This window comes from Mya arenaria, chromosome 1, assembly GCF_026914265.1.
Source record: "Mya arenaria isolate MELC-2E11 chromosome 1, ASM2691426v1".
Lineage (NCBI taxonomy): Eukaryota > Metazoa > Mollusca > Bivalvia > Myida > Myidae > Mya > Mya arenaria.
In genome coordinates, this window is record NC_069122.1 from 4954455 (window position 1) to 4967438 (window position 12984).

Genomic DNA, 12984 nt, shown 5'->3' on the forward strand with positions numbered 1-12984 from the left:
TATATTATATGTAAGATTTAATCACCTCCACATTATGAAGATAGTTGATATATTAGAGGATTTTCTTGACATGAAGTATACAAAGTACATAGCATACAGAAGAAAAAAAAATCATTACACTTTCAACGTCCACATTGACAAATTGTACGCAGACAATCAACATATTTGTTCACTCTTTGTACACAGCTAAGTTTGTACATAAACATACACTAAGTGTAGCCAGCACTTAAAGAGACAAAAATAAAGTTAGCTGAATTGTTACCCCACTTACTAGTATATACCTGGGGTTTATTGAAATAGTTACAAAAAGTGTAACACAAGTGATTAACATTCTCCCTGTAAATTATCATCACAAAAGACCCAATCAGTTTTACAAGGGGGTATAAAGATAATATAGAATAAAAAGCAGAATGGGGGCATGGTGAACATCAACAATAAGATATGTTTCATGGTAATGCTTCATGAACAGGATGATATAGGCATATTAAGTTATTAAACCCTTGCTTACTGCGTATATTGTTTACATTAATTTTATCAATTAAAATAATTGTTTCTTTATTACGGAAGTTACAAAATGATTCTTGCAAATTCAATTCCACAAATGTAAGTCTATCTTTAGAATCAAAATGACATCTCTTTTTTTAAATATTTTTAATATCAGGACTTTATCATCACAGACTACTTTGTTCAAAGAAGTTACAAACTTGCTCACCTGTGCCAAGTTATAACAATTAAAGTAGAAAACTAGAAATGTGTCCATAGGACACGGATGCCCCCACTTCGGTTTTTTGTCACAGAAAATAAGCCATAATGATTTTTGAAGTATTTTTGGCAAAAAAGGGCCGTAACTCCTAAATGACTAAAGCGATTTCCATGACTATCGAACTTGATCAAGATATTATGGTCACAAACATGTGTTTAAAGTTTGGTGAGGATTGGACAAACAGTTTTCAAGAATTAGATCGGAAACAATCTTCGGGACGTATTTTTCAAGTCTTTTTTTGCAAATAAAGGGCCGTAACTCCTAAATGACAAAAGCGATTTCCATGGCTATCGAACTTGATCAAGATATTATGGTCACAATCATGTATGTTAGGTTTGGTGAGGATTGGACACATACTTTTCAAGAATTAGATTGGAAACATATATTTTTGAAGTATTTTTGGCAAAAAAGGGCCGTAACTCCTAAATGACTAAAGCGATTTCCATGACTATCGAACTTGATCAAGATATTATGGTCACAAACATGTGTTTAAAGTTTGGTGAGGATTGGACAAACGGTTTTCAAGAATTAGATCGGAAACAATCTTCGGGACGTACGTACGTACGTACGTACAGACAGACAGACGTACGTACGGACAAGGGCAACCCTATATGCCACCACTTTGTGGGGGCATAATTATGTTCATGATTGTAATGTTACAAGTAAATACATGTATTTTGATCATTTCCCAGATACAATGCAATTTCAAGGGTTCTAACAGCTGGTAATTTTGAATACTGAAAAAATAGCCTGGAGTCTGTTTGAGTATGGGGGATTCATGCCCAAAAGCAGGTTAAGAGGCTTGGACCCCTTTTCAAATTGTTTCAAAAGTCATTTATATTCATTTTAAGGTAATTCCTTCAGTTTCTAAGGCAAATGTCTTAGCAATAACAGTCTATACAACTGTACAATAGTCAGAAAAGGTCTTAATCCCCAGTTCTTAATGCTGAACTTTAGAACCCCTGAATTATAAATTGCATCCTATTATTATGATTATTATTACAGCAGGCTGATATTCTATCTTTTCATTCATTAAACACTACCCTTTACAATTAATCTGATTTCAAATGTGTATTCCCATATAAAAATTATCTGACATTTTTAGACTAGCATTAAAGATTTGCAAACTATAAAAAATGTAAACAGCAAATGAATTGAAAATCTTTCATCAAAGCATTAAAAAAGCTAACATGAACAACTGCATGAACGTTTTGTAATTCTTACATGATTGATTTGATAGAATAAAAAACAATGATAGTTCATTGAAATGTTTTAAATCATTGTATATAATATACATTACCCATTTGTTATGTATGTAAATAATAATCAGACATATATTGCATTCAAAACATGTCTGGTATAAGACAACTATCGAAAGCAATAACTTCTCAAAGACAATTAACATAAAAAAAACATGTACATGTAAATAACATAAATATGCATAGACTCTTTTACACCTTTAAAATCAGCATGGAGGTTTAACACTTTCATTGCATTTATTTTAGTAATGCCAACGCTGAAATGTATTTGTACGTAAACACTGAAAATCTATATGCTATGGAATGGCAGTCCACCGGTTTTCAATTTATTTGTTTTAGACTGCAAAATACTGGTAACAAAATAATAAAAGCTTTTAAAAAGATCACACAGTATGCAGACACACAATATAATTGTTATGTACTACTTTGTTTTTAAATGTTCATTTCAACTAATATCATACGTACTTCCCTTAGGCATTATAAAAATAATGGCAACTTCTATCTGAAACATTGCCATACATTCATTTACATTTTACATGCACATCACTTTAATATTTGTAACTTATAACAAAATTCCGATTCCCCCTTTCACGCAAGCACTTGTTGGAGATGAAATGTTTTTCGACATGGTAGGTCTATGGATGGGGAAGCTCCTAGGACATTGTACCAAACACCGGGTTGTGACGACATATACTGGGACCATGTTCATCATAGTCCGCCTTGGTGTGGCACACTTGGTAAAATTCAGGCTGAAACAAGCAATGAGAATATGTAAAATTCTGGCTAAAACAGTCAATGTGAATATGTAAAATTCAGACTGAACAGACAAAGAGAATATGTTAAATTTTGGTTTAAATAGTCAATGTGGATATGTAAATATCTGGCTAAAACAGTCAATGTGGATATGTAAAATTCTGACTGAAACAGGCAAGGTGGATATGTAAAATCAGGCTGAAACAGTCAGTGTGGATATGTAAAATTCAAGCTGAAACAGTCAATGTGAAAATGTAAAATTCAAGCTGAAACAGGCAAGGTGGATATGTAAAATCAGGCTGAAACAGTCAGTGTGGATATGTAAAATTCAAGCTGAAACAGTCAATGTGAAAATGTAAAATTCAAGCTGAAACAGGCAAGGTGGATATGTAAAATCAGGCTGAAACAGTCAATGTGGATATGTAAAATTCTGGCTAAAACAGTCAATGTGGATATGTAAAATTCAAGCTGAAACAGGCAAGATGGATATGTAAAATTCAGGCTGAAACAGTGAATGTGAATAATTATGCAAAATTCAGGCTGAAACAGGCAAGGTGGATATGTAAAATCAGGCTGAAACAGTCAGTGTGGATATGTAAAATTCAAGCTGAAACAGTCAATGTGAAAATGTAAAATTCAAGCTGAAACAGGCAATGTGGATATGTAAAATTCTGGCTAAAACAGTCAATGTGAATATGTAAAATTCAAGCTGAAACAGGCAAGATGGATATGTAAAATTCAGGCTGAAACAGTGAATGTGAATAATTATGTAAAATTCAGGCTGAAACAGGCAATGTGGATATGTAAAATTCATGCTGGAGTAGTCAATGTGAACATGTAAAATCCTATATTTTGATACTTTTGTTCAAAAGGGCTTTTACATCCAGTTATTGATTTCTTTGTGTCTAAATATAAACAAATACTCAGGTCACACCTGAGTATGTGCCTAGTTTCTTATTAAAAGTCAGACCCTCAGGTAATGGCTGTTTAATTTTTGTTTTAATTTAATATTCCTAATTAAATCCTCTAATAACCAAGTCAGTGAACAATGCCAATTGAGAGTTAATGCAAGACAGGCTTATCTCCTTCCATTTTATAATGAGTTTAACCAGTCTTGATAAGCCCTTAAAATATTAGGCTCTCCTGATGAAAGTTGTTGCCAAGATATTGATTTGCCTTGGCATTTTGGTGAATCTGTCAGGAAAATGTAAACACTATTTAATGATCTTAAGTTCAAGCGTTTACATGTACTTACAGTAGAGGCTAGCATGGATCCACCAAACCACACAGCATATCTCTGCATATGGTGGGTAATCACCTGAACATCTATAGGCTTCGGCTGAAATATAACATAACACAAGTGTGTCGACAACAGTTTACAATTAAATACCACTAAAACTAGACATTCTGTATCCATATAAGGTGGGTGATCACAGTTAACTTAAGCATCTATCAGCTTTGGATGAAATAAAATCAGTTAAAGATAATATTATATCGCCCGGAATTCACATAACTGGGTCTTCCCATAACGGTACAAATAAAAGGTGAATTTCGAGGTATTAAAATTCATGTAACAGTCAAATGACTCTATTGTTTCCTAAGTATCGTGTGCATGTTCAAACGGTATAATTTTGTTTGTACCGGAGAATTAGCTTGGGAAAACCAGAATATCTATAATTCCTAGCTTAAACTTTTGTGTTCAATGAACAAGTTTCCAGGGGTTGAAAATATTCAATTCAAGAATTTAGTGTCTAAATCATAATGATGGAAAATTTGCAAAATAACACCAGAATGCATAATTTTATGGCACATTTGGAGCCAATATTCATTTCCTGGGGAGAGAAAGACAGCATGAGCTGTAACTTGCATCCTAGAAGTCTGCCCCCTTTAACATAATACTGGATCCACCTCTGACATGGGCCGTGAATGCAGATAAAATATCATAAAAGAACAGATAACCTTGAAACTTAACCCTGCATAGTAGAAATACAATACAATAATTGGTGTAAATGTACCTATCCCAGTAGTATGCTGTAGGAATGATAAGAAGTTGTATATATGTTTAAATAAAATTTTCACAACTACCATCTATCCCAGATATGCAAAAGAATAACTGTTTGGTTTAAAATAAGATACCTTGATTCTGCCCTGACTGAGGTCTTCGCTGTATTTCAGCCTAGTGTCTACCACTCTCTTCACATCTCGCTGCAGTTTGCGACCAAAGTCTTTAAACATTGTCGACCCGCCGGATAACACAATGTTCTGAAAATGTAAGTACACAATGGTGGCTCATGGCTAGTCTACCTTGTATTAAAAGTAGAAGATATATCAAACAGTTTTGCATTAAATTTTCATCGCAAGAAATATGGGACAAAGTAGTAAACTCTTGCACTGAATAGTTACATAAAAACTTCTTTAAAAAATCAGAATAAAATCTCATTATTCAAGTATGGTTCAAAACTCCACACTGAACAATAATCTAATAATAATGCAGAACCATGTCTACTCAAAGATTTCCATGTTTTTTATTGTTATTAAATCATAAACATTTAAACAACATAAATGCACACACGAGAACATTAAATGAATCACTACTGTTTGCACGAGAACATTGGATACCTCAATATCATAAAGAGTCAGTGTGAGTTTCGTCACAGAAAACTGACTTGAACACAATTCGAATCAGCTCATGCTTGATAGCAGTGTTAGGTATCAAGTCCAAATTTTAACTTTTGATCATCTCTGATAAAAAAAGTTCAATTAATAATCGAATACTCTCATGCAGGTACAAATTAGCAAATTGGCTTCATAATTTATTTCTAAGGCACATATATCTATTGCATTTTACATTGTCTGGCATTTACACACTGCTTTTATACATTGTCCTAAAGATTACCTTATAAAGGCCTCTGCGTACGTCGATGGGGCTCTGCTGAATGACTGTGTCAACCACCTCTGATATAGGCGTGGTGAAGTCTGGGTTGGAAAACTGCAAATATAGAAAAGCATGTAATATAGAAAAGCATGTATACAATGTGTATAGGAAGTCTTCAAAATATCATGTTTTACTGAGAATGAGAATGCCTTTAATATCACTGAAGCGGTATTTATTATTAAGATGTTAACTCCCGTATCTGAATCTTTAAATGAGGTCTAGCTAAGCACACTATTTTTGTATTGTTGTAGATTGTAATGTTCTATTCTGAGTGTTAAGACATTTATATATAAAGGAAACTATTTTAAAGATAATAACAATTTATAATCATTTAGGTTTGGAAATCAAAAGATAAAGCAAGAAAATTGGCTATAGGAAATGAGATAATTAAACCACTAACACTTAAAATATTTCTGGAAATTGGGGCCTGGTAATTTTCACTGACAGAAGTTATAGTATCGGACAATAAACTACTGTGAAATCATCAATGTTCGTGGGACATTAATGTTCGTGTTTTTCGTGGGTGGGGTGATCCACCAATTCAAGATCCCACGAAATATAGTCCTTATATTCACTTTTTCGATTGCCTTGTTATGTACATACTATGTTATATACATACATAGTATATTCGTTAGAGAGGTCGCAGTATACAGCGTAAATACCGAACTGACAGTATATCTAACTATCATTGTTTTGTTAATATATTGTATTTGCCTTAAACAAATAACAAACTAAATCAATTCATGTGCTATTTATGAACATCTCCAGGTTTACAAGATGTGCGTATTGAATGTCGGTACTAGATTTATTTCTTTAAAGAAATATTTAATCGATTACATTGATTGTTTACTCAAATATACGCACCTTCTCGGTGTTTTCACAGTTTGCAAAATTCTTAATTTGTATTCAATGGCTTCGCCTATCTATATCTGTGATCAGGGTGCATATTCTTTTATGACCTTAATTTCCAATTAAATTGAAAATTGACATGGGTATATGCACTAATTGGCATGTTGTACCACTATTGCGAGTGTCATAAACCGTATGACGTAGATGAGTGAAATCATGTGCCCAGCGCGTGGAGATTATACAGACAATTTAGGACGATCACAGTTTCGGATTTTTTTCTCAAAAATGAAAAACAACGAATTCAAGTACCCACAAAAATGTAAAATTTTGGAAAACCACGAAGTTTCATGCCAACAAATATAAATGATTTCACAGTAATATTGACTTTACTTGACCTATCCTAGGAAGAAGACTATATTGGGTTCCTGAAGCCTCTGGAATCCCACATCTACATTTAACTTTCTTGTAAATGGCGTTTTCTCATAAGTATTACTAACCTATTCAAACTCTGACATAACTTTAACAGAATTATATCTACCTTCCGATGGAAGAGTATCTCAGGTCGCAGGAACCTATAACATCCAAAATCCATGCCAAACTTCTGTTTGGAACCTGTTATTTCTGACCATTTATCTCACACATTATTTCAACCAACATTTACCTCAGGGTGAAAGAATATCTCGGGTCCAAGGAACCTCTCATATCCCACATCTACATCAAACTTCTTTTTTGAGATGGCGTTTTCTCCCTGGTATTTCTTCATCCACTTGGTGGGCTCTTGGTCATACTTGGCGAACTCCTTTGCAATGTCTGGACATACATAGCTAAACCGCTCCTGTGGATATTTAGAGAATGGTGAAAGAATGAGTAAATAAATGCCACCCCGCAAGGAGCACACAAACAGGTAAATGTAAATTTAATTATTTAGTGTTTACTGTGGTCGACTACTGGCATGTCCAAATGGGCAGGTGAAAGAAAGTGTTCTATCCACTTCTTTATTCAATGTCACTAGGAACGCTTCTGCTTTGATACAAGCTATGATAGAATTATAATTTTAAAAACCTTGCACACATGAGCTTGCATTAGCTTTAAATCAAAAATGCACTATGTGGGGTAGAATTCAACATAATTCTTATCCTTAGATATGCCACAGTAAATTAATTCAGTCTGTTGGCCAGTATTTTTTACATTCTAATCAAAACACTCAGATACATCTTAAAGGTTACATCTAAGTTGATACATTGAATACAGCCCCAGAACTTTGACTCTTTCCTACCTTTATAGCCTTAGCAGTCTCGAGGGATTGTTCTGGTGGAATGCCAACCTCTCGTTCTCGCAGCAGCTGCTGAATGAAGTATGTGATGTCGCGGCCAGCAATCGGGATATGTTTTATACAGCTGCCTATCACATAGCCTTCAGCCTTAGGGCAGAAAGAAAAAAATAACTGATGTAAGCATATGATCTTTAAAAACAATCTATTACGTAACCTTCAGTCTGAGGGGAGATGATCTTCTTCAGATATAAGACCACTATTTTGAAGTAGTAATAGAAGCAAAAAAACAAAAAAACTTATTATAGATAGAAATTAATTTTCCTTTCTGTTTGCAGTAAACTCATAATTTGAATTATATACTATATTATAGACATTTTGAGAAACTAGGCCCTGCATGAGGAAGAGTTTGCGCAGGAGAGGTTTTAGCTATTTATTTAATATTGTGATTCAAAACATTTCATGAAACTAAGGCAGCATATGCAGAGCTTCAGCCCAGGAGTTCTAGGAGGGTGCTGCACACTGCCCTTGTTTTGTTCCACACCTCTGCACGCATGGAGACCAGAATATACACCCTTCTGCCTTCTTAGGATATGATGCTTTAGATAATACTTTGTTTTGTTTAAAATCTTATCATATGATTATAAATACATACAACTTAATATATTTAGCAGTTGAAACCTAAAACTGAAAAACACTTTCTTACATCTTTTGTCAAATTAATTATATTGATGATCATGATAGCCTGATACAGGAATGGCATGGGTAACTCAGTCACTCGAGTCTATGTTAGGTTTACACCATTGATGCATCTTTCAACATGAATTCCTAATATTAATGGCTCAAGTTTGGTATATATAAACAATGTATGAGCACCACAACATACCACAGGAATGACATGGGTAACTCCATCTCCAGAGTCTATCACAGTTCCTGTCAGAGTTCTGTCCCCTACTTGTCTTGATGTCCATGAAGCTGCCAATGCTAATACAGCCTGTAAAACATGGGACATATATCTAGTTACATTGTAGACACAGGACAAGAGTATAGTTAATGGTACATTTCGATTCATTATCATAATTGTACAAGCTAAGATGATAGATCAAAATCTGCAGAAGCTAAAGTACAGATATGCATTTTGTGAACTACACTTTGATTGTAATTTAAAAAAAATGTTTAACAAAAGGGCCCTGAAGGCCCTAAATCACTCACCTGATCCAATAAAGATCATCAACAATAACATTCTGATCAAGTTCCATGAACATATGGTCGTAAATGTGGCCTCTCGAGTGTTAAAATACTTTTCCTATTATTTGACCTGGTGCCCTAGTTTCTGACCGCACATGACCCAGATTCGAACTTTGCCTAGAGCTAATTAATATAAACATTCTGACTAAGTTTCATGAACATACAGTCATAAATGTGACCTCTAGAGTGCTAACAAGCTTTTCCTATGATTTGACCTGGTGACCTAGTTTTTGTCCGCACATGACTCAGATTTAATCTTGACTTAAAGATTATTAATATAAACATTCTGACCAACTTTCATGAAGATACAGTCATAAATGAGACCTCTAGAGTGTTAACAATATTTTCCTTCAATTTGACCTGGTGACCTAGTTTTTGACCGCACATGACCCAGAATCGAACTTGACCTAAAGAGTATTAATATTAACATTCTGACCAAGTTTCCTGAAGATACAGTCATAAAGATGACCTCTATAGTGTTAACAAGCTTTTCCTTTAATTTGACCTGGTGACCTAGTTTTTAACCCCAGATGACCCAATATCGAACTCATCCAAGACTTTATTGAGGGTAACATTTTGACCAAGTTTCATTAAGATAGTGCCCAAATTGTGACCTCTAGAGTGTTAACAGTCAAATTGTTGACGACGGACACAGGGCGATCACAATAGCTCACCTTGAGCACTTCGTGCTCAGGTGAGCTAAAAAGTTGAAGGTTTCAAGTAAAGTATAAGCAGGAAGTAGATCTAAACTGAAAACCGAACATAAATTGGAAGACATAGTCATACTCACACAGGCATGTCAGCATGCAAGGTCATAAAAACTGCTAAAATCTGGATCAAGGTCACCAAGAGTGTCGAGCCAAAGAAAATAGAACAATTTAAAGATATCATACAAATATAAAAATCTCACCTGTACAGCAATATATAGACCTGGAACATTGAAAGTCTCAAACATGATCTCTGCAGTGTATTCTCGGTTTTCAGGCGTGTTTAGTGGTGGTTCGGTCTGCAAACAACAAGCAATAGCACTTTAAGAGGACAGTTTATTCTGTGGGGTTTATGCCTAAACATACTTAAGACATGCAGCTTCACATTTATACAAAAATCATTTGACCCCAATTATTAAATGTGTGTTGTTGTTTTTTGACTGACAAAAAAATATACCCACAACCCTTATCATTTAAGACATTCCAGTGGTCACATTCCACAACGCAATTCCATTATTGGAAACTTGTGGCCTAAAAACCCAAAACCTAATGATGTGGGTAGGAAATTGCCAAAAACACTGTTTATTTATAAAGGCTTTTATCATAATGACCTCATGAGAACACGAAGTTGTTAAATATTTTACCAAATAATGAAATTTCCTTAAAATGCACCCCTTTTAAACTGCTTACCGGTATGTTTATACATTGAAAACAATTTAAAAAAAATAAAATAATAGCAGCACAATGATTACTTGAAAGTAATATAGTTCATATAGAAATTTTCTAGATGATCAAATAAAGTGTTCTTATCAACAGAACAAATTCGCCATGTACACAATTAACACCAGGGCTTTTTCTGCCCATTTTGGGAAAAAGACCCTAGACATTTTGGGAAATTTTGCGTCGTGAAAATGCGGAAATTGGGAAATTTTACAGTGAAAAGAAAAAGCTGTCTAGTCTCCTGTGAATAAGGAAATGATTTAATATTAGTTTATTTTCCCTTTAAAAGACCCACAATGGCTGAAATATCAATCCTTGGGGAGTAAATATCTATTGCAATAAATCATGACATATAATAGTTCATATGTCTGAATGTAATGAAAATCAATGATTTCTGAGTTCAATTACCAAAAAAACTTACAATTTATTAGGATGTTGAAAATGAACCAGTACAGGTAAAAAGAATTTCTAAAAAAAATTTTTTTTTTTTTTGATTGGGATTTTTTTCTGAAGATTGGGAAAAATATCTTATATTTTGCTTTGGGAATGGGTCCGATAGTCGGACCCGTGGGTACTATAGAAAAAGCCCTGAACACTTTCATTTTTTACTAGGAAGTAATGTGTTTTACTACAGATTCTGCTTTATCTTTCATATTTATGTAAACTTAAGGCTTAACTAAAGCTGAGATAAAACCAGGCATCCCATGAAACAAATCTAAGTCATACCAGAAGGAAATAGTGATCTTCCGGCTCTGATCGGAGGTATTTGAAGATGGCCTGCTCCCAGAATCTCTCCATAAGGTCCCAATCGTCAACGATACCATGACGGATTGGCCACTAAAACAGATACTTAATGGTTAAATACATAATCAACTGAATTCCTTGTACATGTGCATTAAGTTTAAGTTATAGATCAGAGAGCAGTTTGTCTTTAGCCTTACTCAAACAAATATTCCAGAATATTCCATGTGTGGTCATTCAATATGAAACTTGAATATTCGAGAAGCTATTTTAAAATTGATAAATTGAGCTATGGCAAGTTTAGTAAACAAGTTAAATAAATTACCTTTTGAATGACAGTGTACGCGAAAACTTTTTGGACACGCTGGACATTTTGTCTGACGTCTTTATAGTTTACGCAAGACATTTTCAGGTTACGTAGGACATTTATCAGAAGACATGTAAATAATGAAATAGGTTGTATTACATAATGACCTTTCCCATCTTTTTATCTAGAAACAATCCTGTCCTTTTGATTTACACAATATCCATAATCAGCAGGACATTTTTTCCAATATGTGGTCATAATGTAGCCAAAGCCTACCTATTTTCCACTTCTCAGAGAAGTGCCTTGTTACTTTGGAAGGATTTACTTTTTCACTATCGGGCTGTTTTCTTTTCTTACTACCGGGGTTAAGCCCCAGTTATATATTTTAACCCTAACATACTTGTTTACATCTCCAAAGAGACTAAAAACGAGGCTATGACCTCATTCACCTTGACCCGAGAATCTCTCATGACAGCCAGTTTAAAGTGTGGAACTGAGATATAACACTCCATTATCGTCTCGTCGAAAATGTACCATTAATTGCTTTAGAACAAAAACTGTTTATTAAACTAACATATGTTGATACATGTTCATTATCCATGACTTATAAAGAAGCTGTCGTAGTTAATTAATTTCGCAATACTGGTTTACGTGGCAAATTACGTCAAAATTACGTCTTTTCAGGAATTACCGGGAAGCCGCATTTTAGTTCCATCTGTTGCGCATGCGTACTACACAGATAAGGAGTATAAACATCCGGTTAAAATGACAGTTGTCAAAGGTTTCATGTGCGATGAATATTTCAACTTTGGATATCAGTTTTACCCAAACATAAACGTCGGACAAATCTGTCCTATGTTCTTTGAAGATGATGGACAGTTTGAAAATCTACACATCTAATGTCTGACTGTCCGATGTGTTTTCGCGTACACTGGAATGACCGTAAATGTGATATTCTACTTATATCATAAAACATATTTGATGATTTGCAGTGCAAAATACTGAAAACATTGCTATATTGGGTACACATTTTGAATGCAATTCCATTCTCATGTCATGCCTATCAGATTTTATCACACTATCTCCATATCAAAAATACATAAGGTCATTATTTCATGATAGTGATGTTCTTTGTGATGTAAATCTTCATGTTTCTTGTAATGATGTGATTTAGAAAGGTAAGAAAGCTGCAATAGAATGATAAATTCAATAGCATAGACAGAGATGCAGAGAATTATACCTTTATTCCCTCTACCCCCTATTCATTAATGAGTCAATTAACCATGACCTGCAGTGATTCAAACCTGATTGATTGCATTCCTCAGGACTCACACATTTCACAACTATCCCTTGTGCACATAGTACTTAAAAACAGGGCATCCCCGGGAAGCACATATTTACATAAAATGGGTGCCCAGAAAAACAATGAGTA

At 34.2% G+C, this 12984-nt stretch overlaps 1 protein-coding gene across 2 annotated transcripts in view; it reads right to left on the reverse strand.

Moving 5' to 3' along the window:
- The window catches only part of LOC128237829 (actin-related protein 3), a 17482-nt gene continuing 4498 nt past the window's right edge, over nt 1-12984 (reverse strand). For both annotated transcript variants that reach the window (XM_052953508.1, XM_052953442.1), the window contains exons 3-11: nt 11231-11341; nt 9988-10083; nt 8716-8823; nt 7836-7979; nt 7221-7394; nt 5672-5764; nt 4912-5037; nt 4031-4114; nt 1-2771 (exon numbers count right to left, since the gene is read on the reverse strand). In XM_052953508.1, coding sequence (XP_052809468.1) covers nt 2676-2771; nt 4031-4114; nt 4912-5037; nt 5672-5764; nt 7221-7394; nt 7836-7979; nt 8716-8823; nt 9988-10083; nt 11231-11341 — 1032 coding nt within the window. In that variant the 3' untranslated portion in view covers nt 1-2675. The remainder of the gene's footprint in view (nt 2772-4030; nt 4115-4911; nt 5038-5671; nt 5765-7220; nt 7395-7835; nt 7980-8715; nt 8824-9987; nt 10084-11230; nt 11342-12984) is intronic.